This window comes from Microtus oregoni, unplaced genomic scaffold (genome assembly GCF_018167655.1).
Source record: "Microtus oregoni isolate MIOR12 unplaced genomic scaffold, Mior012 000008F_ref0000371, whole genome shotgun sequence".
Classification (NCBI taxonomy): domain Eukaryota; kingdom Metazoa; phylum Chordata; class Mammalia; order Rodentia; family Cricetidae; genus Microtus; species Microtus oregoni.
This window is the reverse complement of record NW_024543067.1, coordinates 3,172,295-3,195,835: the sequence shown is the minus strand read 5'-3', so window position 1 is coordinate 3,195,835 and position 23,541 is coordinate 3,172,295. Positions and strand designations below refer to the sequence as shown.

The 23,541-nt window shown below is 41.0% G+C and overlaps 1 protein-coding gene across 3 annotated transcripts in view; it reads right to left on the bottom strand.

Annotated features, from left to right (window-relative positions):
* Positions 1-23,541, bottom strand: part of Slc44a1 (solute carrier family 44 member 1) — a 157,280-nt gene that overhangs the window by 67,471 nt on the left and 66,268 nt on the right. For all 3 annotated transcript variants that reach the window (XM_041656922.1, XM_041656921.1, XM_041656920.1), the window contains exons 4-5: positions 12,572-12,708; positions 2,480-2,573 (exon numbers count right to left, since the gene is read on the bottom strand). In XM_041656922.1, the coding sequence (XP_041512856.1) occupies positions 2,480-2,573; positions 12,572-12,708 (231 nt within the window). The remainder of the gene's footprint in view (positions 1-2,479; positions 2,574-12,571; positions 12,709-23,541) is intronic.

Here is a 23,541-nt window from a genome sequence, read left to right as displayed (position 1 = left end):
TATTTCCATTTATTCACAGATCAACTAGATTCACATATAGGTTAAGAGACTTACCCCAGCTGATAAATAGAACAATAAATGAGACAAAGTCACTCAGACCTACACATTCTAGGTTTTTCTTACTAAATATCACTGAAAACAGTCCCTTTACTTTCACGTCTACAGATTTTCAATTTTGATTTGCGAAGCAGCTTGATAAGACTGACAGAGCTGGAAATCAATCTGACTGACGTGTCCTTTCTCTATTTTCCAACAGAGTATTTCAAATTCAAGTCTAGAAGCCACAACCTGTTGGAACTCAAAGTTTATACTGCTCTGTCCTAGAAGGATACTATGTTCCTGGGAGGGGTGAGGAGATGTAAAAGGAGGCTGGAGAGAAGGATCAGTAATACAAGACTCTCCCCTTTTTCCCATGAGCTCAGTGTCCCACACACACATCAGTGCTCCAGTTCCAGGGTGTCCGACACGCTCTTCTGACTTCTGCAGACACCCATCTCATATATATAGTGGGGCTAGTACTGTGGGACACACTTTTAATCCCAGCACTTATAAGGTAGAGGCAGGGGAATCTCTCTAGGTTCGAGGCCAGCTAGGTCTACATAGTGAGTTTCAAACTAGCCAGAGCCACATAGTGAGACTGTCTAAATTTTAAAATAGATAGTTAGACAGACACAGACAGACAGACAGACAACAAGGATCAGCAATTGCCCAAGATGGAAGGATCAGAGGTTGTGGGGGAGGGAGAGGGTTGTGATATAAGCTACATCCCCACCCACCTACAATTATGTAGGAGCAAAACAACTTCATTCATAATCCCGGGACTTTCCAATTGTTTTTAAAAATACATGTTTTAGCCTAGAGAGAATACTCAAAATATACATTTAAAACAAATTTTAGCAGTTAGGTAGATAAGTATATAATATTCTTTTTCTCTTCTCCATTGCGCTATAGAGCTATATCTCCAAGACAGGATTGACTAAGTTGCCTAGGTTAGCCTCAAACCTGCTACTTAGCTCAGGTCTTCAATCTGCGATCCTCCTGCTTCAGCCTCTTAAGTATCTGGGATTACAGGCCCATACCACCAGGCCCAGCTCTGCCTGTTTTTATAGGAATGAGTGGATCCAAAGCCTCTCCTTTGCCTCATTGCTGTGGCCGCCCTGACAGGTTTCCCTTCCCTTCCGTGAATGCTGTCCACTGAGTGGCTGGTTTAAGGCTGTAATATTTAAATCCTTCCCAAGTTTCTCCTAAAACAGCCCCTTGACTCTGATGCCTACAGGCTTTAGATTTTGATTTTCAATAGCAACTTGACAAGGCTAAAGGAGCCAGAAATCAATCTGACTGCTGTGCCCTTTCCGCTCTTTGCAAAAAACAAATTTAAAATTCAAGTTAATAAAGCACAAGCTACAGCCTACGTAATTCTAAAGTCAACACGATCTGTTTTTGTGTTCTCGGATCTCTAAGTTTTCACTTGATAGTCCAATGTGATATACCGAGTGACTTCTATTCCGTTTTCTAGAGGTTTCCTGTGTCACACTGTTAGAAAGATAAATAGATACTTCAAAGGGTATGCATGTCTAAACATATACACATCTCAACATATGCACACGTACATAATTTTGAGAATATACTCTACAATGCTTGAGTGTTTGTATCTTTAAAAAAAAAACCCTATGTATTGTGTTGATGTTTACTTTCCTTCTAAGTACCACGAGCCACTGCCAAAGAACATTTCTGCATCTTTGGTCTATTACATGCAGTTAGTATTTAATAATAAACGTTTGCTAAGTAAAATTTTGGATAAAACCTAGACAACAAAGAGGACCCTAAGAGAGACATACATGGATCTAATCTACATGGGAAGTAGAAAAAGACAAGATCTCCTGAGTAAATTGGGAGTATAGGACAGGGTAAAAGGGGAGAGGGAGGAAGGGAAGGGAGTGGAGAAAAATATATAGCTTAATAAAAAATAAATAAAAAAAAAGATTTTGAATAAAACCTGGCAAATAACCTAACACTAAGAATACCTCTGAAGAATATATCCTGAACAACCTGTAGAGAATAAACATTCACGTGCTTTTAAAATTGAAACTAAATAAGAAATAATTTCAGTAAGTATTAATAGGATCAACTTCAGAACATCGACAGTGAAGGGAGAATTGGTTTCTAAATTTGTTGCCGATCTGACAATGATTTAGCAGTTTTATATCCTTAAAAAGATTATGGAATGAAAATAAAAATATCAAAAAGCCCCTGAAAGAAATTCAAAATATCTGAGAAGAAGAGAAGTTGTTTGTGAGTACATTTTTTAAAGATTAAAAAAAAAAAGTTGTCACATCTTTTCCTACTTTTTGAATCTTGTAATGAAAGCAATGGCCCCGGCAACAGGCATCATCAAATGACAGTTGTCTCAGAACAATGCAGTGTGGATTTCCCTATGAAAACAAGGGCTAGAAGCTAAGAACTGTGCAGTTAGATTTACCTGGCTGGGACTGGTAGTTTGGGGCAATGCCCAGCAGATTTTGCAGTCAGAGTGTACTCAGAAGGCTTTATGCTGTAGTTACACAGTGCTGAGCCTGTTGGAAGAAAGTCATATGTTAGCTGGTGCAACAGTCTGAACAAAGTCTCCGCCATTTCTCCTTAGCTTTAGATGTCAATGCTAACATTCCCTATTTCAGTCATTATAAACACTGCAAAAACCATTTAATTTTTACTATGAATCATTTATGGTAACAGTTTTCTCTGAAATGACCAATAATTTAATGTATTTTAGGTACAAATTTTAATTACTAAAACCTTTACTGACTGTCATATCAGGTCCTGCGCTAGATGACAGAGACATATATATCAGTTACTGTAAGCCTAGAAAATGGGTATTAGGACACTCACCACTCACGAACTAGAAGATAAAGAGGCTAAAAACAAGCAATTGGTAGAAGGGTTGGGATTAATTAGGCACCTGACTATCACCACAGAGTCTGCGTTCCCTCCACTGTAGGACCGTCTCTGATTCATGTATTTTCCACTACTGAAAACTGAATATTCTGCATGCAGGTGGGATATCATTTCCTTATTTAAAAGACATGAGCCATTTCCAATGATAAATCACTGAACAAACTGATAAATTGGTAAGTGATCTCCAGTTTCCAGACAGTACATAATAGCTCAAATTCAACTTTGGATCGGCTATAGCAAGAGCTTTCTGATTATATGACTTACACTTATCTAAATAATGCTGAAAATTCAGAATGACACAGTCCACTGAATTTAGTATGCACTAAGTTACTGAGCTGCAGGTTTTTTGATATAGTGACTCCAATATAGGAAGGTCCGTTATACACCAATACTAGACCGCAGTGTGTGATGAGCAGGCTGATGCTTCGGTTCTGCAGAGAACCTACTGCATTATACACATAAATTATCCAATTAACTGATAGCCCTACCAGATTTCTAAGTTAGCAAAATATTCTATTATTAATATAAACAGAAAAGCTTTCACGTGTACAATGAATGATAATGAGAGCTTATACTACTACGGAAAGAGCTCAAAATATGTTGTGAGGTCAGAGTGGCCACCTAAAGGCTGGGCTACTTTTGGAAAAGGCACTTGATCATATGGAAATGGAGAGGATTATATAAAAATATATTCTGGTTTGTTAAGGACAAAATTGGGAGTGAGTTTATTTAACTTTTATCTTATTCCATCAATCAAACAAATTGTTGGAAATTTCCAGGAAGCAACATATTTCCAGAAGCAATGCTATCTGAAACCAGCAAACTATCTGGTAAATGTTCAAATATGAGGGTCATCATAATACATTCACCAAAATATAAATAGTATATATTTCATGCAAAGATAATATAAGTAACTGGACAGTGCAAAACTGTTTCTAAAGATTCTTTAAAGTTACACGGCACATGGGTTAAGACATGCTGGGTGGTAAAATGCTCACCTTGCATATTTAAAACTCTAAGTTTGATCTTGAATATTTGGGGGTGACAGAGAGTGTATAAAAAGGAATATTAAGTATATAACTCCCCTGAAAGTGTAGTCTGCCATGTCTTGAGCTAATGCCAGCAAGTTCTATTCACAGCAGCTTTGAAGGAAACATGACAGCAGCCAAATACTTGAGATTAATCCTAAAATAGCTAGAAGTCCTACTGAGAAATACTCGTTTAAAAAAAAAAAAAGCAGCTGTGCTAACACGTGCAGGGCACCCAAGTGTCTATGGACGTCCTGAGCTTAGCCGCCAACATTTCTTTCAGAGATCAAGACGGAAAACATGAAAGGCTAAGTAAAGACCCTTGTGCTGCCAAACCCTGCTTCCTCTGAATCCAATGAGCACAGTCTCTGCCCTTCCCGTGCCCTCCTTCCCGGAGAGAGGGAGGTCACCAGGTGCAACAAGGCTCAATTTTATAGACACTTTCCCAGAAAAATGCTCAGTGAACGAAGAGCAGCTTTATCTCCAATCATCTGCTGGGACTTAGGCCAACGCTAAGCAGATCCTGTTCTGAAAAAAGTCCTTCATAATATGTTAGTAGCAACAATTAATCCTAAGAAACTGCCCACTGCCTCCTGCACAGAGCTGAGAGGTGGGGAAGGCTCAAACACCGGAAAAACCTAGCAATGCAAACATTTTACAGTTCTTTTTTTTCCCCCATATTACTTATTCATGGATGCACTTTCAGTGGACATTTTAAAAAGCAGCACCTGATTCTTATTTTTTTTTTTTTACAGCAGAATTATAAACAACGCCTACCATAAGCGGTTTACACCCAAGGAGTCAGACATACAGGGCTTTTTAAATGCAAAAACAGGTTTAAAAAACCCCACACATGAATAATGAAAAGTCAAAACCTAAAAACAACAGTTAATCTAAAGCGCACCAGAGGCAATCCATCCAACTCAGCCAGTGTTATTCAAAAGCTATCCAAATGACCGATTTTAGGAGCCCAACTAAGGCACACAAACATTTATCATGGTAAACGCCTACTATCATCCCCACCTCCGAGAATGTTTAACTTCTATGATATTTCAAATGTCTTAAAATATTCAATTATTTATTCTTTGGTTCATTTTGGTTATATCAATCCTATGAGGTGTGTTCTATTACTACACTCTAGAAGTTACAGATAAGCGGACCATTGGGGGCCAGTCATCCAGCCACAGCCAGCCAGGGAGTAAAAGGAAAGTAAGATTGCACAAGTAAGAAAGATAAAAGCCCAGAGGGAAAAAGTAGATGGGTCAATTTAAGAAAAGCTGGCTGGAAACAAGTCGAGCTAAAGCTGGGCATTTATATGGAAGAATGAGACTCCGTATGTGATTTATTTGGGAGTTGGGTGGCGGGCCCCTCAAAGAGCCAAAAGAGTTAAAAACAAACAGCAGCAGCATGTTGGTTACAGAGGACTGTCCTACACGATGCAGGGTTTACCTGCAGCACCCTTGGCCTCTCCTTATAACAACCAGAAATGTCCAAACACTGCCAAACCGTGTCAGGCAGCACTGCTACAGTGGGAACAATGGTCCCAAGCCCCAAATCACCTGAATTAAAGATATAGCATAGAGGGAATAATTTGAGGGCTGGTATTTTTGCCTAAATTGTATTTTTTTCCATTGCAGCAATCTTCACAAGCATCAAAATATGAAAAACAGACCCCCTCAGAATGATTTAGAAATTGGTACTGAAGCAAAAAAAATTTTTATATGTGGATCTGTTTTCATTATAAAAAAAATCAAATTCTACTGCCTTCATTTTTCTAATTAGGAAAACACTGCATTTATATTCTGGCAAAATAAAAATCACTTTTCCAATTTCAGTCTCTAGTAATCCATGAAATGTGGGGACATATTTACAATTCCCAAAAAGCACCATCCCTAGAAATTAGCCATTGGTACCACCTTGTCAACCACGATAGGTACTCAGTAAATATCTGCTAAGAAAATTTTTAATATCGACACTCGAGACTTGCAGGTGCTGTGAGGTCGAGACGTCTGATCCTACTGGATTACAGGTTTCTTTAGTATGGGACTATAATGTGTATCTCTGGTGTATATTTGATGGATATTAATCATTGGAGTGAAGGAATTAGTTTAAATTTTATTATCAACTGTAAACACACACCCCCTTCTAAATGATCAAGCATCCTGGTGTCTGACTTGGAAGCAATTAAATCATCTGCAGATCACTGTATTCATTCATGCACATTATCAAGTCCAACCTTCTGCATAGCAATATAAAAAAACAATCTATACTGTGTGTGTGCTTTCGATGATGATGTTACTGGCTGGAGGGAGAGCACGATGATCTGATGCTGACTGTAAAGTTAATAGCCAATGACAATCCAAAGGCTTATTAGTATTCACGAGCTGTAAATTTTATCTAAATGTCATACAATTTGTTAAAGTCTTTAATGGCAAAACAATAATCCTTCTGAAAGCACCATTCAATGCTGCTGTCCTCAAAACCATCTATGATCCAAACAGCAGGTCATAAAACCTTCAGAATTATATGAAATATTGTACATCAGAGAAGCACTTTTAAATTATAGTACTTTATATACTATAGTATATAGCTTTATAAATTTATAAATTTATAAATGAGATGCAAACAAGGAAAAAAAAACCTCTGCCATAGTTTGCTATTATGTTAGGCAAGGCAGAATATATATTATAAAATAGAGTAATAAGAATGATAATAAATGTCCCTGGTGAAAGATTCACACCAACTGAGGATGTGTGGTCCACCTGTCACTTACAGAAGAGGTGTTTGTTTCTAGGCTGCTTGTTAAAATCGAGCTAGAAAACTATGTAAAGCATCCAGTACAGCAGAGAGCATGGTGGGGATCAATAACACAATACATAGTGGGGTTCAATATGGAATGTTGGAGCAAAACACATAGCCTCAACCACTCACTAAGACCCTGAAGCTGAGACTGGGTCATGCAGTTAGAGATGGCGGGCCAGAACTGGGGGAGAGGAGAGGAAAAAGAAGGCATGAGCCAGCACTGTGGTCGTCCTTGTCTCCTGCCATGGTTTGTCTGGGGTCAGCTGAAAAATCTCATAGAAAACCAAAGCCAGCATCAGAAGGAGGTGCCATTCATTTCCCTCTATGATGTACCATTTTTTTTTTGTGTGTGTGTGTGCTTACAAAAATGATACTAAGGACAGAAAGAAACCTGTTCATCAGAAACTAGAAGGAAGGGAAGCAGGGGTGAGATGGAATTCACACCCTGCTGAAATAAGAACTCAGATGGGAGCTCTTGCCAGGCAGTTTCAATTTTCTCTGTAGGACACCAAGGTTGGAAAAGAGAAGGAACCAGGCGGGCTTAAGAGAAGAAAAGGGACAGATAATCACTTGGAGAGGATGTAGAAGAGAGATAAACGAATGAAATGAATTATTTAGATGAATTTTTAAAATAACTGATTTCACAGCAATTCTGCTTAGATGGGAGCTAAGCAATTTACCTGCTGGAGGCAACACACATGCATTCAGAATTGAGGATAAAGAACGGGGAGGATGAGAAATTATTAAGTGGCAACAGAGACGGATAGGGAAATCCAGCCCTATGGGTATCTACTGTGTGAGCTCAGGCACTGGAGTCTGCGTATTTAGAGATAAACACAGGACGGTCTGCCCCCAGGAGATCCCCACAGAACAGGGCCCTGATAACAGACGGATAGAGGTTCAATGCGGAGTCCTTACAGTTTCTGGTAACAGAATTTTTTTAAAGGTCATTTTTTTTCTTCTTTCATTTCATAATTTTATTTGCTATATTCTATGCCTGATACAGGAAACTTGGTATCAAACACACATCTAATAAGCAAAAATCCAGATGTGATCATTTTGAGTTAATTTAAAATCTGACAAGAAATTTTACAAAAGCATTGAATATTATTTTCTATAATGACTTTTTATCCTATATTTTATTTTCATTACTGTTGTAATTATAATTCACAGAAATGACAAATTTCTAGAGGCCAGAAAAACTGAACAAAAGTTAAAGAATGTTAATTTATTCAAGAAATCTCCACTAGAAAGGCAGGAAGATATTTATGTATTATGTGCCATATTCACATGTGTCATTTTTACCTGCTGAGAACCCCAGTCATTCAAATAATTATTATTCTTAATTGTTTTTTCTTGGATTTGGCCAAGCTGAAACAAGGACAAGAGGTCTGGAGACCAGTTACATTTCTCAACCATCAAGAGTGGGCAAGTTTGAAGCTTCTGGAGAGCTCTGCAGGGGTTTAGTATCATCACTCAGTGGAAGGAAATGCTCTGGATAAATATGCCTTTGACTTCTTGTGAATGAGAGAAGGACCTAGGAACTTCATCTATGTGGGTTTCCAACAGTATTTGTCATTCTGGGAAGGGCTTATTTTTCTTAGCATGACATCCTCACTCCAACCATGGGCGACCGTAGTCTGCGACTGGATTTACTTCTTTCTTCAAGTCAAATAATTTCATCGCATGTGTATCAACACATTTTCTTTCTCCATTTGCTTTTTTTGAGACATGAGCCACCATGTTCAGGCTGCAAACTTCCTTAATCTATTAACCTGTCTATGGACATGCCGGCTGTGTCTGCCTCTTGACTAGTTAATGATGCTGCAGTTAGCATGGGTGTGGGGCTGTTTCTCAGATCCTCTTTTCAATTCTTTCAAATAAATACCCAGAAGTGACACGGCTGATTTGGGGACTCACCTATTTCCATAACAGCCAAACTATTTTGTATTCCCATCAGCCGTGACAAGAGTTCTAATTTTTCTAAAACTCCATTGCATGGTGATTTTCCTTTTGGTATCTTATGGGCACGAACACTCACATACCGTATGTTTAAAGGGAGTCCAACACCAGACTCTAACTCCGAGTGCCAGATAAGACACAGGGTTTCAGCACTTGATAGCAGTGCTGACTGAGGCCTGTGGGAACCGAAATTACTCACTGCCCAGATAGAAGACTTGCAGATATTTTCTCCTGCTTCATGAGTCGATTCAACTCTACTCATTTTGTTTTTTCTTGCATAAAAGTTTGTAATTTGTTTATTTTTTATTTTCTCAGAGGCAAGGCTTTGTCATGTAGCTAGTACTAGACTTGAAATGTGACCATCCTCCTACCTTAGCATCCTAAGTGCCGAGATTACAGGCACATGTCACCAGGCCTGTCTGTGTGACTCGCTCAGCTATGACATAATCCAATTCTACTTCCTTCTCGTTTCTAATGTTTCTGGTATTATTCAGTGCCTTTCAAGAAAGTATTGTGAACTTCAGTTCCATGAGGCCTTCACTATGTTGTGATCTAAAAGTTTTGTTAACTATGCTTTCTGGTAGACTTGTGATTACTCTCTGCTAGAGGTCTGAAGACTTCTCACTCACACCTGCCTCCTCTCTTGGAGAAAAGCTCCTCGCTGAAAGTAGGAACTGAGGTCTATAAATGTGGGCACGAGGGGCCTTTACTTCCTAGCAGACACAACTGAGTATACAGGCACAGATACCAACACAAACAGACGTCACAAAGGCCCAAGAGGAAGACAGGAGAACAACCTCGCTTGGTGACCGCGGTGATACTGGGATTATACCTCATAGGGTCCAGTTTCGTGCCACCAACCTGAAGAACAGTGTAAGGACTTTTTGAGACATTCAAGAATTCTAATTCAGGGGTTGTTATTAAAGCAGGTATTTGGGTATCTACACCCAAAGTTTCCTCTCTTTGGGAATTTTAATACAATTTTCACACTTGCCAATTAAAGTTACTGTTGTCCCCACCCTGTTACTGCTGTTGTGCTTTTGGATGCTGTTATTATTACCATTGTTATGTGTTGTGAAACAGGATCCCACTATTTAGCTCATCCTGACCTGGAACTCGCCATCCTCCTGCCTCTTCCGCTCAAGGCCTGGGATTATAGGCATACATCAACATGTCCAGATTCTATATTATTCTTTATATACTGACCCCAGAGCCTAAGGGTACTCACTAAAATATTTATTAACTAATACTTTTGAAATAAAAAGCTACAAATTCCACTGGAAGTGTCTTCTTAAGTCAGATATGAACAGACCATAGTCAGCATCCCATTTATTCATAAGGATACTGCCTAGAAACAAGGCATGCCAGAGCAAGGCACAGACCAATTCTCTTCAAGAGATCCCAAGAGCAGGCCACACAGACAAGGAATTAGCCTTCACTCGGCACTACCAGAGACAGCTCAGATTCAAGGCAGTGGCACTCATATCCAGTCTGTATGAGAGGACACAATGGAAGATGATGATTGGACCATGGCTCTGAGTGTCATGTAAGACATACAGAGTTCTTAATCCTGGACCATTGATGAGTTCAGAGCCATGGATGAGTGCTAACTGAAAACTCTGAGAACAGATATGGTTGCTATACAGTAGTTGTATCTAAAGCAGTGGTTCTCAACCTGTGGGCTGGGACCCCTTTGGCGCGTGTGTGTGTGTGTGTGTGTGTGTGTGTGTGTGTGTGTGTGTGTGTGAATGACCCTTTCACAGGGGTCACCCAAGACCATCAGAAAACAAAAACAATTACATTACTATTCATAATGATAGCAAAATTACAGCTCTGAAGTAGCAGTGAAATTAATTTTATGGTTGGGGGTCACCACAACATGAGGAACTGTATCAAAGGGTCGCAGCATTAGGAAGACTGAGAAGCACTGCTCTGAAGGAACTTGTGAAGAGACTGGCTATGGGAAGAGTGTCACATTCCCCTATAGAACAATGGGAAGGGTGGCAGCTAATCCCAACTTCCAGCAACTTTCTTTGCCAGCTATATTTCTAAATATTTTTCATGTGCTGATTTATCATAAAATCCTAATGAGGTCCAGACACTGTCCTATATGACAGACAAGGGGCTGAGAGCTCAAACAATTTGTTCTGAGTCTCAAAGCCACTAAATTGGAAGAAGCAACAGTTGAATCCAAACAATTTATCTCAGAGCCTGCACTGCTGTTAATCAGTGAACTACCCAGCAATTGGGTCCACGTGTTAAGAAACCAAACCTACCAAAGATGGGGTGTGCTAAGTGACAAGGCTGACGATTACAGCACAGGGCTTAGCCAGGCAAACGCAGGGTACTACATGGGCAGAGAAAATGAGCTCTGGAAAAGTACCTGGGCCCCTTCATTCAGTGTCCATGACACTTGGTATTCTTCACGCATCCTCATGCATATTTGTATGAGGACACCTGGGCTCAGAAAGCTCCTCTATCTCTATTACCAAGCCAGTGACCAATTCTGAATGAGAATCCAGATCCTCACCAGCCCATGCCTTTTCTACTATCTACAGTAAGGGCACGAGGTGGTAGGTGAGGGACATCCCCCGTCTTCTTCCTCTTGGAGGCCCAGCATCCTATCAGGAAGAATCTGAAGCCTAGGAATAGGCATGGTTATGACTCCAGGCATTCTTTCTAGTCAGCTATGCGTTATGCAGAGTGAACACTTGAGTCAACAGTTGTTTCAAGGACCTAGCGCTAGCCTTGGATTTAGACAGGCAGGAAGGCCTGAAAAGCCCCACATACAAAATACAAGCATGGAACCTCAGGGAGGTTCAGAACACAAATCAGAGGGGCCATAACTATGTGGTTCTCCATAGCATATTTAAAAATACTCTAAAGAGAACTGCGGATATTCTCTGCTAATCCTTAACTTTTAACCCCGAAGTTCCTCAAAACCATTCTCAGAAAAGGTCATGATGTAACATTAAATTTAAGAGCAGAACATAAAATTATACGTACACCAGAAAAGGAACTGACAGCAGAAATTTGATTACAGTTCTTTCTGTAACTTTCACTATTTGCTTCTACACAAGCAAATATTATACTGTTAACCACAGTTTAAACAAAGACTGAGGGGGGAGGAGGGAGGGGAGGCAGACTGAGAGATTTAAACAATACTTGGAAGAGGGGAAAACCTGAACTTTACATAGCGTTTGCTAATGATTCCAAATGACTCTCTAGAGCACTTGGTCACCTGCACGATGTTATTCACCTGTCATTCCAGAGCTCAGATCATCAGTTCACACAACCAGCTCAGGAAAGGCCCGATTTCAAAAGAGCGAAACAAAAACCATCCAATGGGTTTGGATATCCAAAAACACCAATGCTTTTATTTAGAAAGTACAAATTTCCACATCACAAGGATCTACTCAGAATTTCCTGGGAAACACCCCACATCCTGAGAAAATTCTGCTTGTTTTCTCTTTCAGTAAAGGTGGGAGATGATCTACTTCTGTTTTGGTTTTGAGACAGGAGATCTCGCTCTGCTGTCTAAGCTAGTCTTGTACTTAGGCTAAGCAGTCTTCCTGCTTCAGCCTCCTGTGTGGCTGGGATTACAGTCACACACCAGTGCACCCAGCAAAGCTAGTTCTAACAGTCTCCCCAAGTTGATTCTAGTATTTTTAACTAGGAAATCTTAAATCACTTTAGCTTTTTTCTCTTCTGTAAGGTTGTTTTACGACATATTTACTATAAGGACAAATGGACACTGAAATGCAAACATAGAGTTTAACACTGAGACGGAAGATCAGAGCGCCAGCTTGGACAGCCTAACATCTCACCGTTGATCTCTGCAAACTTCTGGACGTCAGTCAGGGTTTTCAACTCTTGTCTTGGACATGCTGCTACGCACAGCGCTACAGACTTGATCTTCCTGTTTATCAAGTCCAGATTGCATGGATCCAAAAAGAACACATACCTAAAAAGCATGGAGAAAAGAACCAAGATATCATTTTGCAAAAACACATATGGTTTACTGCATACTCAACTAAGTCCAAAGCAAAGGCTAGCCTCCGCTGAGCTTTACCATCAGTGTTCCTCCAACAGACCCATCAGTGAAAGCCTGGAAAACAATGACTTCTGATGCTAACAGAGAGAACGGGGTAATGGGAGGACTTAATAGTTTTCATGAGTTCATTTCCTAATATTTACATTTTATAATATGCAGATTTTATTGCTGGAAATCGTTTCCTTGCTTTGTTAAATTTACACCAAACATGATTAGAATATCCCATGTTGTGATTTAACATATACTGCGGTTGCCATGGAAACTACAAACTGGTTAATGAATATTATTATCAAAATGAAAATGTATATATTATTAATGACCATACATCAATATGAATAAAAAGTTGAATGAAAACTGGAAAAATATATAGCAACGTAACAGCCACCTACATATATGGGGAGTTTTTAATTTCCTTTCGTTTACTTTTTAGGATTCTGATTTTCTAAAAATAATGCTGATTACATTTTAATTGAAATATCCACAATAAATACTTTTTATTTAGAAAATCTCATAGCAGTTACATAAAAATAATACACACATCCTACATTATTGCCCTCTGTATTTTTTATAATTACAGTTTTTAAAGGGGGACGCTTAGGCGGAAATCACAGAATTCAATAGATATTATCACCTATCCCAAAAAAGGGGATGCCTAAACATCCTCCAACAAGAATAAGAGAGTGTGTTGTTGCAGACCAAGGGATGGAGCATAACAAGGGGTGCCTTACTGAGCACGAAGTTAAAGAACACCAGCCCTGGCACAGTTCTGTCTTGTCATCCTGTCCATCCGTGCCCCCTCCACCCCAACCCCATCACAGTCCAGAGCAGACTTTTATAAAGTCAAGGGCCTTTCCCACAAATCAGTCAAATCTACATTACAATTACAACTAAATGTAAGAATTAGGTAATTGCTTTTCTCAGCCTTTGGCTGTAATCAGGTGAAGAAACAGGATTAAGCACAAAATTAAAAAGCAAAAAGAACAAAGCCAATGCACACATGAAATGGGTACTAGAAAAGAATACCATAAAAAAGGTGCAGAAGGCTCCAGAGGAGCCTTCACAGATGGAGTAATAACTGTGCAGCACAGGGCAGCCAGGAGACCATCCAGGAACCCAGCAGGAAGGGAAGGATAAGCACAGTACAAATCAACACACTCTTAGAGACTCTAAAGTGGTTAATGTTCCCAAAAGAGAAAAGGAACGCAAAGAAGCCAGATGTGATTTGGAAGTAGGGTTTATGGACTGCTTCCATGGCCGAAAACAAGGAGGTAGTTAGTACAGGCAGGCACGAAGAAAACAGTTTCTGGGAACCCTTGGCAGAAACAAGCAAACTCTTACTGTTTCCCTCCATCTGGCCCATGCATCTGACTCAGGGTGTCTGTTCCTAGGACCCCAGACAAAAAAACTGCATGAAGCCAGATACTGGGCAGGGGACCCTCCGGTCCTGGAAGAGGGATGTATCAACTAGTATCGCCATTACCACCAATAACAAGAAGAATCTATGATAGCAACCATGAATGGAGCCCATGCTTATTGAATGCTCATGTGCCAGACACTCTAGAAAGTTCTGGGTATGGACACATGCGCTCCACACAATAGCGTGCTGTGTTCCTGTGAAAGTGGTGGAATGCGGGTGGGGGAGAGTAACCGAATACATAGTTCTTAATGATAAACAATGCCTTGAGAAGCATCCAGAGAAATCACATGACAGCAGAAAGCAGGTTTACAGATCAGGAAAGAAAACCAGAGGCTACGGGGCCAGATCAAGGACAACCTCCTGAGAACAGAATTTGGTCTGGTTGGCCTGCTTCCTAGGACAATGCTAGATGCTAAAACTGCCCTGGCTGAAACACCTCAGTAGTTTGTCCTTGTGAGTGGGTAGCCATCTCGTACTGTGCCTTGCTTACACCAACCTGAGCCTGTGCTCTGGTTCTTTTTTTCCCGAGAAGGCATTGCATCTTAAAACCACGCTCTCCTGCTCTGGCCTCTCAAGCAGCTGAAATTCTAGGTCCTTCCCATCCTCTGCTTCTAGGCCTCCCTTTAATAGTTCTGTGGCCTAATGTAAGGGAAACATTTTTCCTTCTTAGCCTCAGTTTCCTTATTTTTACAACTGCACACCATATACTCCACAGTCTACTTTAAGGCCATCGATGGCACATGCTGAACAGACAGCGTGTGCGTGACAATTCTTAGCAGTGTCGCCAAGACTTTTACAAAGGCTGCATGTGAGGGTAAGCCATTCGACTCCACTCGTTTTGAGAGGGGTGCAGAGCGACACTAATACTTAGTTTCCAGGAGAGAAAAGCCTGCATAGATACCACTGGGTCAAAAGTCTTGGTAAGAACTAAGCAGCCCCCTGGAACAGGTCAAGTAAAATAAAATGGGTTAAGAAGGCAAGTGGAATTCTACGTCTACCAACCACTATCAAATTAATATCATTGATTATAGCCCAAGTATATGATTTCAGAAAACTCATAACCCATAGAACCAAAACATAATTTTAAATGGCATCTTCAAAACGTATGCTAATATACATGCTTAGTATATAAACCTTCCCGAGTTCAAACCTAAGAATTCTAATTATTAGATCTAATTCACACACACTAACACTGTGAAAGGCGACTGACAGGCCCTAGGTTCTAACTGTGGTGTTGCCTTTTGCATGACGGAGGCTTTCTACTCTGACTGTGAAATAAGCTATCCCTCCATTTACAGATAAGGCTAGCAGCAGCAGGCAGGACTGCAGTGTCTCATTCTGTGTGGTGTTAGACACCTATTACCAACCAAAGTGAGGAAATAGGAAAAGGGAATTTTCAGAAATAAACAATATATTAGGTTGGTTTTTTTCTAATTTTTTATTGAGAAAAAGAAAAAAAAGTTTCCACCTCCTTCCAGCCTCCCATTTCCCTCCCCCCCCTCCTACCCTTCTCCCCTTTCCCCCATTCCTCTCTCCCTCCCTCTCCAGTCCAAAGAGCAGTCAGGGTTCCCTGCCCTGTGGAAAGTCCAAGTTCCTCCCGCCCTGTCCATGTCTAAGAAGGTGAACATCCAAACTGGCTAGGCTCCCACAAAGCCAGAACATGAAGTAGGATCAAAACCTCGTGCCACGTACTGGCTTTGTGGGAGCCTAGGCAGTTTAGATGCTCACCTTACTAGACCTGGATGGAGATGGGTGGTCCTTGGACTTCCCACAGGGCAGGGAACCCTGATTGCTCTTTGGGCTGACGAGGGAGGGGGACTTGATTGGGGGAGGAGGAGTCGGTGGCGGGGAAGAGACAGAAATCTTTAATAAATAAATAAATAAGAAAAACCAAAACCAAACCCAAAACAAACAAAACAAAACTAAACAAAACAAAACAAAAAAAAACCCGTGTCATTGTCCTTGGCTTCTCATCAGCCCTCATTGTTCGCCATGTTCAGAGAGTCCGGTTTTATCCCATACTTTTTCAGTATTAAAAATTTATATTAAGTTTTGAATAATTGTGATTATAGTTATTGGTATGATTGCTCTATTTCATAGTTATTATCAACTTCTTACTGTGACTGATTTATTAAACTTTATTATATGTATGTACTCATAGGAGGAAGAAAAGAGGTACCCGCAGAATTTAGTACAATCCAGAGCTGTGAAGATCTGCATTGCATACTGGAATGCTTTCCATGATAAGGGGACTCATTTGCAGTTAACTGACAAACAGAGAGTGTCTTTCAATCAAGAGACACAGAATAAGAGGCTACAAAACACTGCCTGTCTCAAAGCCTATCCTAATTCCATTCTCCCCAGCACAGGAATGTTGTGGAAGCTCAAATCTATTAATAACTCAGAAACAGCTTTGTTGAAGTTTCACCTCCTTTAGAGGACCTAGATGGATTAAATACCCGCATTGGGAATGGAGGAAGGATGAGAAACAATGAGAATACTCCAGAAACTGAACAGCCTGCACACTTGCAGGTAGGCACACAGCATGCTCAGGTGGTCCAGAAAGGACATCTGCAAAGGGAATTGCAAACTACCTAGGTAAGCTTTGAAGTTCAGAGCGTGATGGGGGCTGGAGAGATGGCTCAGTCGTTAAAGGCTAGGCTCAAAACAAAAAAGGGCAAGGGAGAACGGAAACAAACCACAAAGTGTCCTGGCTGTACTGCAAAGGAAGTGCCAAAGAGGCTGGTAAAGGAGGGGTATAATACTCCAATCCAGCTAGCTTCTGGGATTATTTGAGGAAGATACTAAATAAATCCACTTTAACTTACAAGTCTGGAAATGCGGCAGCAAGCTATGTCCAAAAGGAGAGAAAGGGAAGAATATAAAAATACAGTGGTCTCTCTGCACAGTACACAGGAGGACACATGCATCCAGCGTGAGAACGAGGCAAAGGTCAAAGAGGGAGCACTACTATCACTGTGAAGAGCCACAGGAAGGAGGTGACTAAAAGCTCTGCTCAGAGCAAAAAGATGAATTATAAGATGCCACAGAAGGTTTAAAGATAGCTTAAACCTCTATCTTGCTTTTACTACCTTTACCAAAGACAGGAGAAGGTAAAGAAAATGCGATTTACTAAGAAGTTACTGCATGGCACAAACCATCTGAGGATGAGCCCTCACTACCCATAATTCAACAGCTAAGGGAGGGATCTACAAGACGGGTGACAACTGGAGGTCACATGAACTGAAAGTCTGACACAATCCCAACTGGAGAGGGAGGGCAGGGACAGTCAGCGACACACCAATGACTGGCTGCTTAGAGCAGGTCTGTAGCAGAAGGAGCCCCGTCTGCTCAAGATGCAGCAGTTCATTTTGTGGGGGGACAGCACTCAAAGGATAAGCATTCAGCAGGACTTAATTCACAGAGGAGCATCCCATTATCCCTCAAACACTGCTAAGTATTTACTCCCAGGAAAGGCCTTCTCAATACAAAACCCACAAAGCACAAATTTTGAATGCAAATAACTTAGAGGCTACAGAAAAAGAGACAGAAATACAACTAGTCATTTAGAAGCCACATGATGTGTGTGAGGTTGAAATGGCAGTAGAAACTGTATAGTTCTGCGTGGAAGAAAGGGGGTGAGGGAAAGCATTAGGGAGGGGCAGGAGGAATCTAAGCCGCATTTTGAAACCGAGTAGGAATTTTCCAGACAGATGGGGAAAGGAACACTCCAGGCAGAGGAAACCGCATGCCTAAAAGCACACAAGCATGAAAGAGCATATTTAAGGAACTGCGAATAATCAGATAGGGCTGACTACGGGGTGGAACATCAAAGAGCTACGTGCCAAGGAGAAGTGGGGGCAGAGGTGGCTGTCCTTAGAATCCAGGAGATCTGACACTCTGTTCCATAAGGCAGTGTGTGGTCACATGGCCACCTCACAGTAAGGCCCTGGTGTAACCAGCGATCAAGTTGAAGAGGGAGAGGCTGGGGCACAGCAGTGTGGCTCCAGAGATGAGCCCTTGCCATTAAATTGCCTCCTGCTGCCATGGCAACTCTGCGGCAAGGCTTTTTGGAGCAAGAGGTGGCAAGCAGATACTAGGTCTGCTGGCCGCCTCCTGCCGAATTTGGCTTCTCTCCTCTCTAATCAAGCATTGCAGCGCTTAGAGCTGGGAAACTGGCAGAGAAGCCCCTCGGATGCCTTCTGCTTTAGTGATTCCTGACACATGTCTTCCCCAGAGGGGAATAAAAATGGAGTCTGATCATTTGCCCAATTATTACCTGGAATCAATTTATAATTTATAGCCACTTTCTACAGACTGTTGCTCTTACTGAGTCACCAAAAGGAAAAACACAACAGCAATGCAGGCCTCCCTCCCGCTAATGCTAAGTAGAGGCGGCAGAGAGCTTGAGGATCTAGATTCCACCCACAGCAGAGCTCTGCCCAGAGACCTCTTATTTCCTATGTGGAAGGAGGAAGGACCACAGCAAGGCAAGTCCGGACGTCTCACCAGGCTAGGAACCACGTGTCAAGGAAGGTCATCTTCTACAGCCCAGAGAACCATAGGAGCGGCACACCCAAACTAAGATAACCCTGCTAACTACAACACACAATTAACCAAAACATTCTGGAACAAAGGACTTCAGAGAGACAGGTCCAGAACAGTGATGAACTGCAGATAGTGACCTAGAAGGTTGTACGATGTTTACAAAAGTCACCCTCTGCCCCTTAAGCACTTAAACTGCTATAGTGCAGTATAAGTACATTATCTGTCCCTCAAATTCCATGTCCAAAGGTGTGGTAGCTCCATGCTATAGCACTTGCTTAGTGTGTATGTGAAAGTCCAATCCCCCTCAGGCCAAAACCACTAAGAAACAACAATAAAACACAAAGTGAAATCTGTCACTGGGACAGAGTTAGGAAGATGGAGCTTTAAGTGGTGACCAGGTGACCATGCACTGCTGTCACAAGTGGGTTAGTGCCAGCATCCAGAGACAAAAGGTGGAGGCAGGAAAGGGCTAATCTGAGGTCAACCTGAACTGGGTCATGAGACCATGTCCCCCACGCCTACCCAAAACAAAACAAAAAAGCAAGCTTTATTTGCTCCAACACTTCCACTCAAGCCTTGTATATCCAGTCACTTATCTGCTTCATCATCTGTCTACCACTGGAAACCAACTCTAGGAGAGCGGAGCTAGTTGACTATTTAATCCATTTCTGTATCGTTAGTGCTTAAATAATGCCTGAAATGAGGAGGGAGCAACAAAAGTTATTGAATCACTACATAGATAGCAATTGTGTGAATTTTTCAGGTAGGGATGAGGTGGGAAGGAAGTAGGCAAGAAGATATTTCAGGCTGAAACACTCTCAGTTATTCAACATAAAAATTGTAAACAGCTCCTCTCCCAGATACAGGGTTAAGAGAATTAAGTATGCCAACACTAGCCAGGTAGGTATGTGGCTCAGATTCATGCCTATAATCACTTGGGAGGCTGAGGCAGCAAGCTTCAAATTCAAGGCCAGCCTAGGCTATCTACAGAATTCAAAGCCAGACAGGGCTATATAGTAAGATCCTATCTCAGAAACCAAACCAAACCAAACCACCAACAAAAGAGATTACAAAGTCTCCCTTCCCAGCATTCATGGTAGGACCAAAAGGGTTGTAAGGCAGGAACAGGAAGGATCAAACAGGTCTCTTGAGTGGAGTTGGAGGTATCTAGAGAACAGAGAACTAAAGGAACTAGGAAGGAATAAAAGTCAGTCAAGTGTGGAGGGGAATGGGTGGGAGCAGAGCAGGTTCAGCCACAGAGGGGAGAACGGGAAAAGGCAGGCATGGCTGATATGGACTGCCATGGAAGATACAGGGGCTCAGAGGGGCACTGCAGCTAGACTGTGGGCCTTAAAGAGATCAAAGAGGCGGGGCAGTTTGGAGTTCACCCTAAAGCTGGGAAGCTTCAGGACGGTTGCTTGCTGTAATGTGCAAAAAGAACAATAGCCGACTTAGACAGGTGGGAAGGAGGCTAAAGGATTTATATGGAGAAACACCAGCTTTGACTAGGGCAGAACTTCAAAAGTACTCAGGAACAAGTAAGAGAGTGTGATGGTGTGAAAAGGGAGAGAGGAGGAGCATCCATTCTGACCAGGATGTCTGCGCCACGAGGTTTGTAAACCTGTTCAAAAAACAAACAAACAAAAAACTGTGAGTGCTGGGCACTGCGGTCAGCGTCAATAATCCCAGAACTCACAAAGGTGGAGGATGGAGACTGTAAACTTGCAAGACAGTCTTGAAACACACAGGCAAAAGAGGTGGGTACTCAGGAAGACACAGAGATCACAGAAGGATAAACACCAGGCCCACCTTTAGAAAGCCCCAGTTTGGTGTCCCTAATATATTTACATTACAAACAAAGCCGTGCAAATGGATAAGCCAGAGACAAAAGATCAATTCTCCTAAGTAGCTAGAGCCCGTGCCTCATCCTTACATAGGGAACATAGAGGGAGAAAATGTGCTGCAGAGATGGTTCAGTCCTTATGTGCTTCAGAGAACCTGGGCTCAGTGCCCAGCATCCACACAGTGTTCACAAAGATCCTTAACTCTAGTTTCAAGGGATCTGATGGCCTCTTCTGATCTCCACCAGCAATGCAGGCCACACACACACACACACACACACACACACACAAGTAAATTTAAAAAATTTTTTTTTTAAAGGGAGGGAAGATAAACACTGGAATAAATCCAAGAGCCAATGACTATATCTTGCGCAAAACTGAAAGCAGTTTAGAAAAACATTTCCTGAGAGCTACCAAAAAACAAGTTTTCTACTTAGCAAAGGTAACTAGAACACTACAAAAGTCAAGTTCACTATCAATACCAGCAAAAAATATTCTCAAATTCAACTTTTAGACCATCACATCAAAAAATATCTTATAGCATGAGGCAAAGGCAAAAGATTTTGTTTTTTCTTGATTTAAAAACTATTGAGACATAATTAACATGCCATAAAGCTTCATTTCCATTTAAGACAGGGTCTCACTTAGTTGCTCTGGCTGGTCTCAAATCCCAAGGTTCAAGGGATCCTCTCTGATACCTAAGCTTTTTTGGTGCTGTGACTTTAGAGAGGTCCAAGGGTTACTACATGTACCACTGTGTCCAGCCAATTCAATGCTTTTAAGTATATATTACTGAATTGTTTAATCATGAAAACCTAATTCTAAAATATGCTCATCCTTAAAGAACCCCCAAATCTATTAGCAGTCACTGCTCAATTCTCTGTATTCCCTACCCCTACTTAGCATGAGTTTTAAGTTCAGCATGCTACAGTGTATGTTTCAATCCTCACTCCAATTATGGCCAATAATATTCCATTGTATAGACATACCACAGTTTTAGTATTCATTCATCAGTTGATGCAAATCTGTACTGCTTTCTTCCTTTGGGAGTTATTATCAACCATACTGCTATCAACATTCATATGTATGTCTCTCTGTGTATATGTGTGTATACTTCTTTGGGGAGGTTTTGAGAAGTAGACTTGCAAGGTCATACAGTAACCTTGTGTTTGGCATTTTGAAAAAATAGTATTTACACTGGCAGCTGTGCCTTTTAAACTCTTATTGCAAAATATGGGTCTCCAATTTCTCCAAACCCTCATCCACATTTTAAAATGACCATCAACTGATGACTGAACAAGCAAATTGTGACCTATCCATACAATGGGTTCATTTTAGATTATCATTCTTACAGTGGGTAGGGAAGAGGTACTCTCTGGCTCTGTTTTGTATTTCACTGCTAGTTAACGGTGCTCAACGTCTTTCACAAGCCTATTTGCGCATGTCTTGCAGTTCCTTTGGGGAAAGGTCCCCTTGACTCCCTTGCCCATAACAGATTTTTATCCATTTGTACCAAAGACAGAACGGTGAAGCAGACCCAAGCAGTAGATACTGTCACAATACTAAGAAAAAAAAATATTACAAGAAAGAAGTTAAATAATAAGGGTGAAAGAGGACAAAAGATCATTCAGGAGACTGAATAAGAGCAAAAGATCATAGGAGCTGAAGCATAGATGAAGTAATAACAAAACATAGCACATGTACACTGGAAAGACAAGCTTATGGCCAGAATAAGGGGTTCTCGACTTATTGGGTTGATTTTATAGACAGAGTAATTACAGGTGATGACAAAGACCAAGCTATGGAAGAGTAGTCCTGAAAGGCTCCACTGAGGAAAAACGTAAATACTCCCTAGGGATAAAGTGAGAATCAATGGAGCTATGGCAAAGAGCTTTGTAAGCAACAAACAGAGAGCATGGGCTACAGCAGTCATGCCTTCCCATGCGATTAAAAACAGAAGCACTGGCAACTTCCAAACTCCCTTTGAAAGATGAGGATGGTTAAGATCACCAATGGCAAGTGACATTTACAGTTCTAGGTACTGTGCTAACGCTCATATGTCGCTGTCACATTTATTCTCCGAAACACCACTGCAAGTCCATACTACCAACAAAGCCCTTTGAGTCAAATACCACTGTTGCTACTTCCTACCGTGCAAACTCTTCCTCAATTGCCTCTCCGATGAATCTACCTTGAAAGATATCCTCAACAGCATGAACAATTCAGCTCATCATATAAAAACTGAAAATGCTGTTTCCTTTATATTGCTTTTATCTTTTTATTAGAGAATCAAACATGTCAACCTTGATACTACTTAATTTCTTTATTGCTTCAACAATGTACAAATTATCCCCTCTTCAATGATGTACAATACTCACATCAAGATATTTAATTCATCTGGAATTTAGCTTGTATGATATCAGATTAAACAGGTCTAATATAGCATCCTTCATATTACTATCCAACCCAGTACTTTTATTTTTATGTTTTTGTTAAATGCTGCTTGCTACTTCTTGAGTTCTATTACTTCTATTCTGTTTTTATGACTATATGTACCTAGACTTAAATAGTTCTTATACCTTGGAACACAATTTAGTTTCAAACATCGAACTGCCTCCCTTTGTTTCCCTAGAAAGAATATAACAATAGTAACCACATATATATAATCTTAATGAGAAATCCTCAGCCTCGTGTCTTGTCTGCCCAGCACATCAGTTTCCAACAGTTTATTGTTTTGTGGGTGCAGATGAACTTGGAACCTTGGACCCACTAGGGAAGTGTTCCACTACTGAGCCACACCTCTACCTCACCAAGTGCCAAAATTTAAAAGTCAGAGCTGGAGAGATGTCTCAGAGGTTAAGAACACTTGTTCTTGCTGAAGACCTGGGTTCAATTGACAGAATCTCCATGCCAGTTCACAATCATTTTATAACTCCA